Source organism: Pseudophryne corroboree, chromosome 12 (assembly GCF_028390025.1).
Source record: "Pseudophryne corroboree isolate aPseCor3 chromosome 12, aPseCor3.hap2, whole genome shotgun sequence".
In the NCBI taxonomy this organism is placed as follows: Eukaryota; Metazoa; Chordata; class Amphibia; order Anura; family Myobatrachidae; genus Pseudophryne; species Pseudophryne corroboree.
Window position 1 is genome coordinate 13,621,760 of NC_086455.1, and position 16,656 is coordinate 13,638,415.

Sequence of the window (16,656 nt, forward strand, 5' to 3'; positions counted from 1 at the left end):
ACCTGTCAGTGACAACTGTCACTGACAGATCTTAATCGTGGATAGGTGTCCCATGTGTCAGCATGGGACACCTTTCAGTCCGTTTTTGGTGCGGGTAAATGCGCTTTCTTTTTTTGCCAAGTCCGTGGATTTATCTCTGGAGTATAATTGATCTTTTATTTTCAGGTACCCCGGGATTCTACATGGAGAAGAGGACCGATGTCGGCGTGTGAACATAGGTAAGTATGTGTGTGTCGGCAGTGTGTAATAAAGTTTTACTGTCGACGGTGTCTGTGTCCTGTTTTTATTTGGGTATTTTTTTTCCATTAGAACTACAGGTACCAGCGGGCCCGTTTTTCTCCCGCATGCTGGTACTTGTGGTTCTCCAAGTACCAGCTTGCAGGGGAGGCTTGCTGGGACTTGTAGTACTAATGGAAAAAACAATATCTTTTTTTTGAACACAAAGGCTATCAGCCCCCCCATCCGCAGCCCATTGGATGGGGGGGGGACAGCCTCGGGCTTCACCCCTGGCCCTTGGGTGGCTGGGGGGGGGGGACCCCTTGATTGAAGGGGTCCCCATTCCCCCAGGGTTCCCCGGCCAGGGGTGACTAGTTGGATATTTGATGCCACGGCCGCAGGGCACTGTATAAAAGTGACCCCCGGCTGTGGCATTATCTGTCCAGCTAGTGGAGCCCGATGCTGGTGTTAAAAATACGGGGGACCCCTACTCGTTTTGTCCCCCGTATTTTTGGCACCAGCATCAGGCGCAGAGCCCGGTGCTGGTTTTAAAAATACGGGGGATCCCCTGTCAATTTTTTCCCCGCATTTTTAGAACCAGGACCAGCTCAATGAGCCCGAGGCTGGTTATGCTTTGGAGGGGGGACCCCACGCCATTTTTTCCCCGGATTTTACCGTTCCAGCAATAAAAAAAATAAAAAAATAAAAATATTATTTTAAAAAATATATAAATAATATTTGTGCCTCCCCCCAAAAAAAAAAAAAAACCTAATCCCTTCTAATATAAATAGATCTGCTATTCCTAAAAAATAAAACACAAAAAAAAACATGTTTAAAAAATTTTTATTTGTTTTCACCCTCCAAAGTGTGGCGGAGTGAAAATCGCGAATTTGCTGTCTAAAAGCACTGCAGGCGAATTTCCAAACTTGAATTGAATATGCTGGAGGCGAATTGCAGCATCTGTACCATTGCAGAAAAGGCGAATTCGGAAAAAGGCGAATTGAGAAAAGGCGAATTTTGACGGGCCGTTTTTTTGCGAAAAATGACTGCACTGCATAGGCGAATTGATTTTTGGAGGCGAAAACGGCCCGGAATTCGCCTATTTTGCCAATTCGCCCGCTATTGCATATACCCCAGAGAGAGAGTATGCCAGCACACACCCCAGCGCTATATGACCCAGGAATCACACAGTAACTTAGTGTTAACCCAGTAGCTGCTGTATATATTGTTTTTACGCCAAATTTATGTGCCCCCCTCTCTTTTTCACCCTCTCTATCGTGCAGGGGAGAGCCTGGGGAGCTTCCACTCAGCGGAGCTGTGGAGAGAAAATGGCGCTGGTGAGTGCTGAGGAAGAAGGCCCCGCCCCCTCAGCGGCGGGCTTCTCCTGCGATTTTGTGTAAAATTAATGGCGGGGGCTCATGCATATAACAGTGTCCAACTGTATATATGCTGCTTTTTGCCAGGAGGTAATCAATTGCTGCCCAGGGCGCCCCACCCTGCGCCCTGCACCCTACAGTGACCGGAGTGTGTGGGTTAGTGTGGGCGCAATGGTGCACAGCTGCAGTGCTGTGCGCTACCTCATATGAAGACAGGAGTCTTCTGCCGCCGATTTTGACGTCTTCTTGCTTCAACCCGCCGGCTTCTGTCTTCTGGCTCTGCGAGGGGGACGGCGGCGCGGCTCCGGGAACGGACGACAAGGTCAGGTCCTGTGTTCGATCCCTCTGAAGCTTATGGTGTCCAGTAGCCTACGAAGCGCAACCTAGCCGCAGTTAGTAGGTTTGCTTCTCTCCTCTCAGTCTCACGTAGCAGAGAGTCTGTTGCCAGCAGAAGCTCTCTGAAAATAAAAAACCTAACTAAAATACTTTCTTATTAGCAAGCTCAGGAGAGCTCACTAAAAGCACCCAGCTCTGGCCGGGCACAGATTCTAACTGAGGTCTGGAGGAGGGGCATAGAGGGAGGAGCCAGTGCACACCAGTAGTACTAAATCTTTCTTAGAGTGCCCAGTCTCCTGCGGAGCCCGTCTATTCCTCATGGTCCTTACGGAGTCCCCAGTTAGAGAAAAATGATTACAGCTCCTTTGAGTGAAGGTTTTGGGAGCCGGGCGGGCGGATTTGCCGATGGGAGTGTGGCTGCTGTATTTATGAGGACGTGGGCAGGCTGTCTCTCTTCATTCCTACCTCCCTATCCTCCTCTCCGTGGCAGTGTACTGTTGTTTCTATTGCCAGAGGAGAAAAAGATAAGGTAAGAAGAGGGACAGCTAGCCTGCCCACGTCCTCATACATCGAGCAGGAAACGCTGCAGCCACACTCCGTTGGCTAATGTTTTCTATTAGATACTAGCTTAATAATCGGCGTTGCCTGGCTTTCACTAGTTTATCTCTTCACTCCCCCCCCCCCCCCTTTTTCTCTCCACCTCCTATTTTTTGCACCCCCCTCTCTCCTTTCTGCCCACTCCTTTGTCTTTCTTCCCGACCCCACCCCAACACTTTCTGCCCACTATTCCTTCTCCCTCACTGACTCTCTCTCTATCACAGCCTTTATTGCAATTCAAGAATGGCAATTGGTAACGGTGAAGGCAGGAGCCAGAAGGCTGGATGCTCTCTGCAGTACAAACATGCACTCTACAGTCATCTACACACCTGCGTCCCTCTGTGATTTCTATTAAGCGTTTGATACTTTTATGAATTTACCTGTGTGCCAGGCTGTTGTTTCTTTGTTCTCTTAGATGACCTGGGCTGAGTTTTGCCAGTGACTGCTGCAGAATTCTAATTGTAAATAATATTGAAAAATAAAAACTAATTATCACCTGGTGCAGAGTTAATTTATAGTTCATAGGAAATGTATTAAAAACTGTTTCCAATTCTATTTTCCACTTTCCGATTTACAAACCTAAGTAACATTATATAATATGTATAATCCGACATTGAATACATATCTACACCTTATTCCTTTTTCGGCTGACAATTTTACATCACAATTGTATTCATTTTACTGTTAAGTTCCAATTACTGGCTGCTTAATGCATATATGTTCTGCAGTCGTCATATATCTATCTATCTATCTATCTATCTATCTATCTATCGATCTATCTATCTATCTATCATAGTAACACTTCAGCTCCCTTGGGAACTTTTTGTATTTGTGTCTTTAACATTGTGCCCCATCTAACGGGGTACTTCCTGAGGTGACGCTTTACACATCAGCGCATAGTAGGGTCTTAGTGTATATGTATATATATATATATATATATATATATATATATAAAGAAGCGGGGTGCAGTGTCTGCACTCAGCACTCATAGGGTGGGGTGCATGTAGCCCATGACCACATACTTAAATAAATACAAACAGAAAGTTCAGCACTCACCATAGCAAGCTCACTTATCCTCACTACATCAATAAATAAATGATGGGGGTTTAGTTAGTGAATTGGCCAATGCACGGAAGCCTGCAAACCGCTCGCCAAGGTTCCCCACCTTCATGCAGGTCCTACACTATCACAGAGTCTTAAAACCTGGCAACTGTTTCACACATAATATAACTGCAAATATGCCCACTTGGTTTAATGTGCACCTGCCAAACACCTTATGATTTTTAAAGGTACACTAGTCACCTGACACTGATTAGGATTAACCCTGCTACATGCACCCCACCCTATGAGTGGTGAGTGCAGTCATGTACCCCGCTTCTGGTGGTTTTATATCTGTTTGTATATTGCAGGGTTAATCTTTGGTTAACTCTTATTAACTGTGGCCACAAGCTTTTTCATGCACCCCTATGTAGACTGAATTATCCTTAACCTGTGTCAGCTGTTCCTTAGTAATTTATCAGCCAGTGTCAGGTGACTAGTGTACCTTTAAAAGCCATAAGGTGTTTGGCAGGTGCACATTAAACCAAGTAGGCATATTCGCAGTTATATTATATGTGAAACAGTTGACAGGTTTTAAGACTCTGTGATAGTGGTGAGTGCTGAATTTTCTGTTTGTATATATGTTACACCACCTAAATGTCCTAACCTTCAAGAGTTAGACACAGCAGATTGAATAAAACATTTATTCATCATACACACAATGTATAAGCAGAAAAAATGACTCACAAATTTGTGTCATCAATATTGTACTTTGAAACCACATAAAATCTTTGACAATATTAAAACAGTTATATTGATTGTGTTTAGTTGCATAAGAGTCTCCTGGTTCAGTCTTTTTCCAGAAGCCAAACAGATTTTTTGATTAAAATCTAACGCGTTTCATCCATAGGACTTCATCAGGGCTTGTATCAATTTGTAGAAATATAGATATCCATCTATGTGGATTTCAATAATGGGATTTAATCAATCCGATGATAACAATAAGGGTGTCCAATAGATGGAATATCAGTATAGATACTTCAGATGGAAGAGAGAGTCACAGCAAATTTTGCTGAGCAAAACTAATATGCAGGCATATAAACAAGGCTCTTAAATTCAGGAGCTGATTCCAGCAGAGCTGTTGCTTGCGAACACTGGAGAGGCTTGTAACTAGTGCAATGCTGCTGGCTTGAGAGACAAAAGTAACAGGTAACAGCTGCACCTTGGATTACTGAGGCTTAGCTTCAAAGATGCACTGGGAACACATGAGAAAACAGTTGCTTGGAAGACTTTAGCAGTGCTGAGGTACAGAGATATCACTGGGAATAGCAGACTTGCTGCTAAACAGGAACCAGGACTCAGCAATGTGACTTATTGCTCTGGCAGTGAGTTAATGAACAGGAAAGGTTTACATAGGAGCTTCAGGTCACAGATTGGCTGCCAGAGTCAGCTGAGGCAAGGAGCACTCTGACTGGGGGAGTTGACAAGATCCAACATGGCAATGTCCTTGCGTCAGCTCCACAACACAACTGCAACAAGAAAACCTGACCTGCAGGACAGGCAGCAAAGGTAAGTCACATGATGAAGTTCCGGAGTGTGACAACCTTACTTTCAGTACTGTGCAACAGTGTTGGGGTCCCATTGTCAAAAAATATTTTTTTTTTTTAAAAAGGAAGAAAAGCAAAATAAAAAAAAATCACAGATGGGTTACTGAAATGGTGAACAAACCCCATAACTGTACTACACAAAGGAAGCCATTAACGACCTGCACGGCTTTAAAAATGTATGACCAAGGATGATTAAATTGGTCAGCGGTATTGGTGATCATGTACTGTATATTATAAGGCAGAGATGTATAATGATGACTAAAAAAAAACCAAAGAGTTATATATTTTTTTTATTGATCCATAAAAGATCCATAAAAAGCTATATGCATTCACAGATCTAAGCCCTAGATCAAATGAAGTAACAATGTGCCTGTATATTGGGCCATATTCATGTTTGCAAGTAAAGCAAAAAAGCAACCAGCTGGGCAAAACCATGCTGCACTGCAGGTGGGGCAGATGTAACAAGTGCAGAGAGATTAGATTTGGGTGGGGTGTGTTCAAACTGAAATGTAAATTGCAATGTAAGAATAAAGTTGTCTAACATTTGTGGGCTACATGCAAAAGCAGCCAGTATTTACCCTGTACAGAAAAAATATAAATGTATTTTGCTCCCCTTGCATGGCAACATGGTTTGTTCCAGACTCAAAGTTACTTGCTTTTTGTGGTTTACTCCATACAAGGATTACTAAGAGGAAAGTTACAAAGCTCACGAGTCCGTTTCCCAGTTATAGGAGAGTCTTCCAAACTTTGCATCCTCAGCATATAGGGCCTAATTAAGATGCGGTTGCAAAGCAGCTATTATACGCAAAACGGTCGATACTTTCTTACTGCACATGGGTGTGAGCCGCAGTGTGCACGCGCAGCGAGTGACCTGTGATGGCTGTTGCACCGAAGAATTAGTCGCAGAGTGACAGGAAGACAGCGTTTGGGGGTGGTAATGAGGAGTGAACGGGTAAACGCTGATATGTCATGGCCATTCAGCTGCCATTTCCAGGGCGTGCATAAATTAGCAGTTGCAATCTATCTTGTTATTGGAGAGCCCTCGGCATCCCTGGAGAGCAGCTCATCCTGTGCATCTACGGAGTTACTCAGACTCTGCATGATGACCCGATCTGCGACGATGGTACCGATGTACAGCATCAGCAATTACATGCCGGAGGAAGGAAATGATGTGACAGCATATAATCGCATTTGTGTACAGCAAAAGATAGCAACAACAATCGGCAATAATAACCACATCTGAATTAGACCCATAATGTCCAAACAACAGTTTAGCAACAAAGGTTATACAGCCATACCACTACTAAAACAGGCTGTCTCATCAGTGCAGCAGCATCTGACTGGCATTAAACCGTGCACTCCACTAATGTTCTGACTGACGGAGACCATGAATAGCCCAGTGGGCAATGTGGAGGCAGAGTCAGTATGTACAGTAGGATCTTTAATGGCTACTGACTAGTTGCGCTGCACAACCGACACAACAATATGTCTGTGAACGGATTCAGTATGTTTTCCCGCGGCACGGGATCCCAATGGTTGAATGACCGACGGCGGGATACCGGAGATAAAAACACAGACAGGAGTAATTAAGGGGTGTTCTACCCTCTTCCTACCCCCCTAACCCAAACCATCCCTGCCCACAGCCTAACCATAACCTCCACCCCCTAGAGCCTAACCTTAACCAACCCATGGAGGTGTCTAAATCTAACCCCCCTTCCCCGCCTGATGCCTAAACCTAACCCCCTCCCATGGTCCTAAACCTAACTTTGCGGCCATACTTACGGCTTTTCGGGATTTCGGCATTGGTCTCCTGGCCCATTCGGAGTTCAGACGTCGAGATTCTAAAGGGTGTCGGGATGTCGGCATCTTGACCTCATCCTCCGTGAACTTAGTTCCCAAAAATATTGGGTGTACACACCTGCCGACGGGCTTGCAATATTTTTCGGCTTGGTCAGCCACTATATCGCCTAGTGTATGCCCAGATATACTTAGATGCTAATCTTTCCCAGCATTTTAAACACTTTGCAAGGGCTTCACTTTTTCTTTACAGTTCAAAAGCCAAGCAAAAGGAGTCACGTTACATAACATTTATTATGTGTGAGAAAAGATTACTTTTTCACCTGGGTGTGGATACATTGTTATGGAAAGGAGGAAGTGAATAAAATATTTGCTACACATAACCTATAGTAACCTATAATACAAAAAAGTTCATGGAAAACATTAACTCAGTGGTTTCCAAACTGGGTGCTGTGGCACCTTACCATTGGGCATTTACAGGGGTGTCAAAGGTTGGTGGTCCAGGATCAAATCACATTTTTTATGGCCAATGAGATAGGCAAAAATAAGAATTTACTCACCAGTAATTCTATTTCTCGTAGTCCGTAGTGGATGCTGGGAACTCCGTAAGGACCATGGGGAATAGCGGGCTCCGAAGGAGGCTGGGCACTCTAGAAAGATCTTAGACTACCTGGTGTGCACTGGCTCCTCCCACTATGACCCTCCTCCAAGCCTCAGTTAGGTACTGTGCCCGGACGAGCGTACACAATAAGGAAGGATTTTGAATCCCGGGTAAGACTCATACCAGCCACACCAATCACACCGTACAACTCGTGATATGAAACACAGTTAACAGTATGAAACAATAGAGCCTCTCAACAGATGGCTCAACAATAACCCGATTTAGTTAACAATAACTATGTACAAGTATTGCAGATAAACCGCACTTGGGATGGGCGCCCAGCATCCACTACGGACTACGAGAAATAGAATTACCGGTGAGTAAATTCTTATTTTCTCTAACGTCCTAGTGGATGCTGGGAACTCCGTAAGGACCATGGGGATTATACCAAAGCTCCCAAACGGGCGGGAGAGTGCGGATGACTCTGCAGCACCGAATGAGAGAACTCCAGGTCCTCCTCAGCCAGGGTATCAAATTTGTAGAATTTTGCAAACGTGTTTGCCCCTGACCAAGTAGCTGCTCGGCAAAGTTGTAAAGCCGAGACCCCTCGGGCAGCCGCCCAAGATGAGCCCACCTTCCTTGTGGAATGGGCATTGACAGATTTTGGCTGTGGCAGGCCTGCCACAGTATGTGCAAGCTGAATTGTACTACAAATCCAACGAGCAATAGTCTGCTTAGAAGCAGGAGCACCCAGCTTGTTGGGTGCATACAGGATAAACAGCGAGTCAGATTTTCTGACTCCAGCCGTCCTGGAAACATATATTTTCAGGGCCCTGACAACGTCTAGCAACTTGGAGTCCTCCAAATCCTTAGTAGCCGCAGGCACCACAATAGGCTGGTTCAGGTGAAACGCTGACACCACCTTAGGGAGAAACTGGGGACGAGTCCTCAATTCTGCCCTATCCATATGGAAAATCAGATAAGGGCTTTTACATGATAAAGCCGCCAACTCTGACACTCGCCTGGCTGAAGCCAAGGCCAATAACATGACCACTTCCCACGTGAGATATTTCAGATCCACGGTTTTTAGTGGCTCAAACCAATGTGATTTTAAGAAACTCAACATCACATTGAGATCCCAAGGTGCCACAGGAGGCACAAATGGGGGCTGAATATGCAGCACTCCTTTCACAAATGTCTGAACTTCAGGTACTGAAGCTAGTTCTTTTTGAAAGAAAATCGACAGAGCCGAGATCTGTACCTTAATGGAGCCCAGTTTTAGGCCCATATTCACTCCTGCTTGCAGGAAATGCAGAAATCGACCTAGTTGAAATTCCTCTGTTGGGGCCTTTTTGGCCTCGCACCATGCAACATATTCCCGCCATATGCGGTGATAATGCTTTGCCGTAACATCTTTCCTGGCTTTAATAAGCGTAGGAATGACTTCCTCCGGAATGCCCTTTTCCTTCAGGATCCGGCGTTCAACCGCCATGCCGTCAAACGCAGCCGCGGTAAGTCTTGGAACAGACAGGGGCCCTGCTGCAGCAGGTCCTGTCTGAGCGGCAGAGACCACGGGTCCTCTGAGATCATCTCTTGAAGTTCCGGGTACCACGCTCTTCTCGGCCAATCCGGAACCACGAGAATTGTGTTTACTCCTCGCTTTCTTATTATTCTCAATACCTTTGGTATGAGAGGTAGAGGAGGGAACACATAAACTGACCGTTACACCCACGGTGTCACTAGAGCGTCCACAGCTATCGCCTGAGGGTCTCTTGACCTGGCGCAATACTTCTCTAGTTTTTTGTTTAGGCGGGACGCCATCATGTCCACCTGTGGACGACCCCATTGATTTACAATCATTTGGAAGACTTCTGGATGAAGTCCCCACTCTCCCGGGTGGAGGTCGTGCCTGCTGAGAAAGTCTGCTTCCAAGTTGTCCACTCCCGGGATGAACACTGCTGACAGTGCTAGTACATGATTCTCCGCCCATCGGAGAATTTTTGTGGCTTCTGCCATCGCCGTCCTGCTTCTTGTGCCGCCCTGTCGATTCACATGGGCGACTGCCGTGATGTTGTCTGACTGGATCAGCACCGGCTGGTGTAGGAGCAGGGATTTTGCTTGACTTAGGGCATTGTAAATGGCCCTTAGTTCCAGAATATTTATGTGAAGGGCAGTCTCCTGACTTGACCATAGTCCTTGGAAATTTCTTCCCTTTGTGACTGCCCCCCAGCCTCGTAGGCTGGCATCCGTGGTCACCAGGACCCAGTCCTGTATGCCGAATCTGCGGCCCTCCAGAAGATGAGCACTGTGCAGCCACCACAGAAGAGACACCCTGGTTCGTGGAGACAGGGTTATTAAACGATGCATCTGAAGATGCGATCCGGACCACTTGTCCAACAGGTCCCACTGAAAAATCCTGGCATGGAACCTGCCGAATGGAATTGCTTCGTAAGAAGCTACCATCTTTCCCAGGACCCGCGTGCAGTGATGCACCGATACCTGTTTTGGTTTTAGGAGGTCTCTGACTAGAGAAGACAACTCCCTGGCTTTCTCCTCCGGGAGAAACACTTTTTTCTGGGCCGTGTCCAGAATCATTCCCAGGAACATTAGACGTGTCGTGGGGACCAGCTGTGACTTTGGGATATTCAGAATCCAGCCGTGCTGGCTCAGCACTTCCTGAGATAGTGCTACTCCCACTAACAACTGTTCCTTGGATCGTGCCTTTATTAGGAGATCGTCCAAGTATGGGATAATTAAAACTCCCTTTTTTCGAAGGAGTATCATCATTTCCGCCATAACCTTGGTAAATACCCTCGGTGCCGTGGAGAGTCCAAACGGCAGCGTCTGGAATTGGTAATGGCAGTCCTGTACCACAAATCTGAGGTACTCCTGGTGAGAATTGTAAATGGGGACATGCAGGTAAGCATCCTTGATGTCCAGGGATACCATGTAATCCCCCTCCTCCAGGCTTGCAATAACCGCCCTGAGCGATTCCATCTTGAACTTGAATTTTTTTATGTATGTGTTCAAGGATTTCAAATTTAAAATGGGTCTCACCGAACCGTCCGGTTTCGGCACCACAAATAGTGTGGAATAGTAACCCCGGCCTTGTTGAAGTAGGGGTACCTTGATTATCACCTGCTGGGAATACAGCTTGTGAATCGCTGCTAGCACCGCCTCCCTGTCTGAGGGAGCAATCGGCAAGGCGGATTTTAGGAAACGGCGGGGTGGAGTCGCCTCGAATTCCAGCCTGTATCCCTGAGATACTATTTGAAGGATCCAGGGATCCACCTGTGAGCGGGCCCACTGATCGCTGAAATTCCTGAGGCGGGCCCCCACCGTACCTGGCTCCGCCTGTGAAGCCCCACCGTCATGCGGCGGACTTGGAAGAGGAAGCGGGGGAGGACTTTTGTTCCTGGGAACCTGCTGTTTGCTGCAGCCTTTTTCCCCTGCCTCTGCCTCTTGACAGAAAAGACCCTCCTTTTCCCCGCTTGTTTTTCTGGGACCGAAAGGACTGAACCTGATAAAATGGCGCCTTCTTAGGCTGTGAGGGGACATGGGGTAAAAATGCTGACTTCCCAGACGTTGCTGTGGAAACTAGGTCGGAGAGACCATCCCCAAATAATTCCTCCCCCTTATAAGGCAAGACTTCCATGTGCCTTTTGGAATCTGCATCTCCAGTCCACTGGCAAGTCCATAAGCATCTCCTAGCAGAGATAGATAATGCACTTATTTTAGATGCCAGCCGGCAGATTTCCCTCTGTGCATCTCTCATGTATAAGACTGAGTCTTTTATATGGTCAATTGTTAGCAGGATCGTGTCTCTGTCTAACGTGTCAATATTTTCTGACAGTTTATCTGACCACGCAGCGGCAGCACTGCACATCCATGCTGACGCAATAGCTGGTCTGAGTATAATGCCTGAGTGTGTATATACAGACTTCAGGATCGCCTCCTGCTTTCTATCAGCAGGTTCCTTAAGGGCGGCCGTATCCTGGGACGGTAGTGCCACCTTTTTAGACAAACGTGTGAGCGCTTTATCCACCCTCGGGGGTGTTTCCCAACGTAACCTATCCTCTGGCGGGAAAGGGAACGCCATCAGTAGCTTCTTAGGAATTACCAATTTCTTATCAGGGGAAGCCCACGCTTCTTCACACACTTCATTTAATTCATCTGACGGGGGAAAAACTACAGGTAGTTTTTTCTCCCCAAACATAATACCCTTTTTTGTGGTACCTGGATGTAAATCAGAAATATTTAACACCTCTTTCATTGCCTCAATCATGCAGTGAATGGCCTTAACGGGCATTAAATTTGACTCATCGTCGTCGACACTGGTGTCAGTATCCGTGTCGACATCTACTTGTGCCACCTGAGATAACGGGCGTTTCAGAGCCCCTGATGACTTTTGAGACACCTGGACAGGCACGAGCTGAAGACTCGGCTGTCCCACAGTCGGCATGTCGTCAAATTTTTTATGTAAGGAATCTATACGTGCACTCATTTCCTGCCATAATACCATCCACTCAGGTGTCTGACCCCCAGGGGGTGACATCCCTGCTAAAGGCATCTGCTCCCCCTCCACATCATTATCCTCCTCAAACATGTCGACACAGCCGTACCGACACACTCCACACACACAGGGAATGCTCAAATAGAGGACAGGACCCACAAAAGCCCTTTGGGGGGACAGAGTAAGAGTATGCCAGCACACACCAGAGCGCTATATATATACAGGGACTAACTGAGTTATGTCCCTAATAGCTGCTTTTTATATAATATACTGTATACAGTGCCAATTTTAATGCCCCCCCTCTCTTTTCCCTCTTACTGTACTGTAGAATTGCAGGGAAGAGCCAGGGAGCTTCCTTCCAGCCGAGCTGTGAGGGAAAAATGGCGCCAGTGTGCTGAGGAGATAGGCTCCGCCCCTTTTTCGCGGCCTATTCTCCCGCTTTTTATGGGATTCTGGCAGGGGTATTTACCTCATATATAGCCCCAGGGGCTATATATTGAGGTATTTTAGCCAGCCAAGGTGTTTTTATTGCTGCCTCAGGGCGCCCCCCCCCCAGCGCCCTGCACCCTCAGTGACCGGAGTGTGAAGTGTGTATGAGGAGCAATGGCGCACAGCTGCAGTGCTGTGCGCTACCTTGGTGAAGACAGGATGTCTTCATGCCGCCGATTTTCCGGACCATCTTCTTGCTTCTGGCTCTGTAAGGGGGACGGCGGCGCGGCTCCGGGACCGAACATCAAGGCTGGGCCTGCGGTCGATCCCTCTGGAGCTAATGGTGTCCAGTAGCCTAAGAAGCCCAATCCGGCTGCAAGCAGGCGAGTTCGCTTCTTCTCCCCTTAGTCCCTCGCTGCAGTGAGCCTGTTGCCAGCAGGTCTCACTGAAAATAACAAATTCTAAGACTATAACTTTCTAAGAGCTCAGGAGAGCCCCTAGTGTGCATCCAACCTCGGCCGGGCACGAAATCTAACTGAGGCTTGGAGGAGGGTCATAGTGGGAGGAGCCAGTGCACACCAGGTAGTCTAAGATCTTTCTAGAGTGCCCAGCCTCCTTCGGAGCCCGCTATTCCCCATGGTCCTTACGGAGTTCCCAGCATCCACTAGGACGTTAGAGAAACCAGTGTTATGGGCTGCCAATCATAAAACATATGGACAAACAGAAGCGTAACCATGTCCTTCACCACATAACTGACCCTAAGGAAGACATGTCAGCACAATTTACTTCATTTAATCATTTTTGCTGAACTTCTCAATTAGAAACTTTTGGCCTAGGGATGCCTTGAAAAATATGGTGATACTCTAGGGCGCCGTGAAGTCTAGGAACCACTGCAATAACTGATGGTGATGAAATCTGGTGAACGCTATATAAACAGAAATGGGTTTATGCAATAGTCGTCCTTTTCTCTGAATCCAATGGGACACACTGTTACTATGGGGCTTAGAAGGTTCCCCATGACTCTGAAATTCTAAAATTGAATCTTAAAGCTTCAGTCCTCCCCTCCTCTATACCTCACGTCCTGCAGGCTTTTCTAATAAAGCTGATTCTAAATCCAAATGTGGAAGGACCCTGCAGAGATCTGCAAAGTGCGAATGCGGCACAGAAAGCAATCACAGACTGCGCATCCACTGCATCATGCAAACGCACACTGAAGAGAACTGAAAGCACAGATAGCTTGATCCGTCCATAGTTGGACAATTCTTTCCATGAAATGAGTGTTTCCGACTCAAGGACCATGGGGATGCAAGGACCATGGGGATAGACGGGCTCCGCAGGAGACATGGGCACTTTAAGAAAGACTTTGACTCTGGGTGTGCACTGGCTCCTCCCTCTATGCCCCTCCTCCAGACCTCAGTTAGAGAAACTGTGCCCAGAGGAGACGGACAGTACAAGGAAAGGATTTTTGTAATCCAAGGGCAAGATTCATACCAGCCACACCAATCACACCGTATAACTTGTGTTATACTACCCAGTTAACAGTATGAAAAACAACATAGCATCAGTCCAAGACCGATGAAACTATAACATAACCCTTATGTAAGCAATAACTATATACAAGTCTTGCAGAAGTAGTCCGCACTTGGGACGAGCGCCCAGCATTCTCTACGGACTACGAGAAAAAGATTTACCGGTAGGTTTAAAATCTTATTTTCTCTAACGTCCTAGAGGATGCTGGGGACTCCGTAAGGACCATGGGGATTATACCAAAGCTCCCAAACGGGCGGGAGAGTGCGGATGACTCTGCAGCACCGATTGAGCAAACAGGAGGTCCTCCTCAGCCAGGGTATCAAACTTATAGAACTTTGCAAAGGTGTTTGACCCCGAGCAAGTAGCAGCTCGGCACAGCTGTAGTGCCGAGACCCCTCGGGCAGCCGCCCAAGAAGAGCCCACCTTCCTAGTGGAATGGGCCTTAACCGATTTTGGTAACGGCAATCCTGCCGTAGAATGCGCCTGCTGAATCGTGTTACAGATCCAGCGAGCAATAGTCTGCTTTAAAGCAGGGCAGCCAACCTTGTTGGCTGCATACAGGACAAACAGTGCTTCTGTTTTTCTGATCCTAGCCGTTCTGGGCACGTAAATTTTCAAAGCCCTGACCACATCAAGGGACTCGGAATCCTCCAAGTCACGCGTAGCCACAGGCACGACAATAGGTTGGTTCATATGAAAGGACGAGACCACCTTAGGCAGGAATTGAGGACGGGTCCGCAATTCCGCTCTATCCATATGGAAAACCAGATAGGGGCTTTTATGTGATAAAGCCGCCAATTCCGAAACTCGCCTAGCCGAAGCCAAGGCTAACAACATGACCACCTTCCAGGTGAGATATTTTAACTCCACTGTCTTAAGTGGCTCAAACCAATGTGACTTCAGGAAACTTAACACCACGTTAAGGTCCCAAGGCGCCACCGGAGGTACAAAAGGAGGCTGAATATGCAGTACTCCCTGTACTTCAGGTAATGAGGCCAATTCCTTTTGAAAGAAAATGGATAAGGCCGAAATCTGAACTTTAATGGAGCCTAATTTTAGGCCCAAATTCACTCCAGTTTGTAGGAAGTGAAGAAAACGGCCCAGGTGGAATTCTTCCGTAGGAGCATTCCAGGCCTCACACCAAGAAACATATTTTCTCCATATTCGGTGATAATGTTTAGATGTCACGTCCTTCCTCGCCTTTATTAGCGTAGGAATGACCTCATCCGGAATACCTTTTTCCGATAGGATCCGGCGTTCAACCGCCATGCCGTCAAACGCAGCCGCGGTAAGTCTTGGAACAGACAGGGACCTTGTTGTAACAGGTCCTGCCTTAGAGGAAGAGGCCACGGATCTTCTGTGAGCATTTCTTGCAGATCCGGATACCAGGTCCTTCGTGGCCAATCTGGAACAATGAGAATTGTTCTCACTCCTCTTTTTCTGATTATCCTCAACACCTTGGGTATGAGAGGAAGAGGAGGAAACACATATACCGACTGGAACACCCACGGTGTCACTAGGGCGTCCACAGCTAACGCCTGAGGGTATCTTGACCTGGCACAATACCTTTGTAGCTTTTTGTTGAGACGGGATGCCATCATGTCTATTTGGGGTAGTCCCCACCGACTTGCAATCTGCGCGAAGACTTCCTGATGAAGTCCCCACTCTCCCGGATGCAGATCGTGTCTGCTGAGGAAGTCTGCTTCCCAGTTGTCCACTCCCGGAATGAACACTGCTGACAGAGCGCTTACATGATTCTCCGCCCAGCAAAGAATTCTGGTGGCTTCCGCCATCGCCACTCTGCTCCTTGTGCCGCCTTGGCGGTTTACATGAGCTACTGCGGTAATGTTGTCTGACTGGATCAGAACTGGTCGATTGCGAAGTAAGATCTCCGCTTGACGTAGGGCGTTGTATATGGCCCTTAGTTCCAGGATGTTGATGTGAAGACAAGTCTCTTGACTCGACCAAAGTCCTTGGAAATTTCTTCCCTGTGTGACTGCTCCCCAACCTCGGAGGCTCGCGTCCGTGGTCACCAGGATCCAGTCCTGAATGCCGAACCTGCGGCCCTCCAGAAGGTGAGCACTGTTTAGCCACCACAGGAGAGATACTCTGGCCCTGAGGGATAGAGTGATCCGCTGATGCAAATGCAGATAGGACCCGGACCATTTGTCCAATAGGTCCCATTGGAAGGTCCTTACATGGAATTTGCCATATGGAATGGCTTCGTATGTTGCCACCATCTTTCCCAGAACTTGAGTGCAATGATGTACTGACACTTGTTTTGGTTTCAACAGGTTCATGACTAGATTCATGAGTTCCTGCGCTTTTTCGGTCGGAAGAAAAACCCTCTTCTGGTCTGTGTCCAGAATCATGCCCAAGAAGGGCAGACGAGTTGTAGGATTCAGCTGCGACTTTGGAATATTGAGAATCCAGCCGTGTCGCTGTAACACATTCAGTGAAAGTGATACGCTGCTCAGCAACTTCTCCCGTGATCTCGCTTTTATGAGGAGATCGTCCAAGTACGGGATAATTGTGACACCCTGCTTGCGCAGGAGCACCATCATTTCCGCCATTACCTTGGTGAAAATTCTCGGGCCCGTGGATAGCCCAAACGGC

At 47.2% G+C, this 16,656-nt stretch overlaps 1 protein-coding gene across 3 annotated transcripts in view; it reads right to left on the reverse strand.

Annotated features, from left to right (window-relative positions):
- Positions 1 to 16,656, reverse strand: part of HORMAD1 (HORMA domain containing 1) — a 172,129-nt gene that overhangs the window by 6,963 nt on the left and 148,510 nt on the right. For all 3 annotated transcript variants that reach the window (XM_063947039.1, XM_063947038.1, XM_063947037.1), the window contains one exon: positions 2,906 to 2,980. In XM_063947039.1, the coding sequence (XP_063803109.1) occupies positions 2,906 to 2,980 (75 nt within the window). The remainder of the gene's footprint in view (positions 1 to 2,905; positions 2,981 to 16,656) is intronic.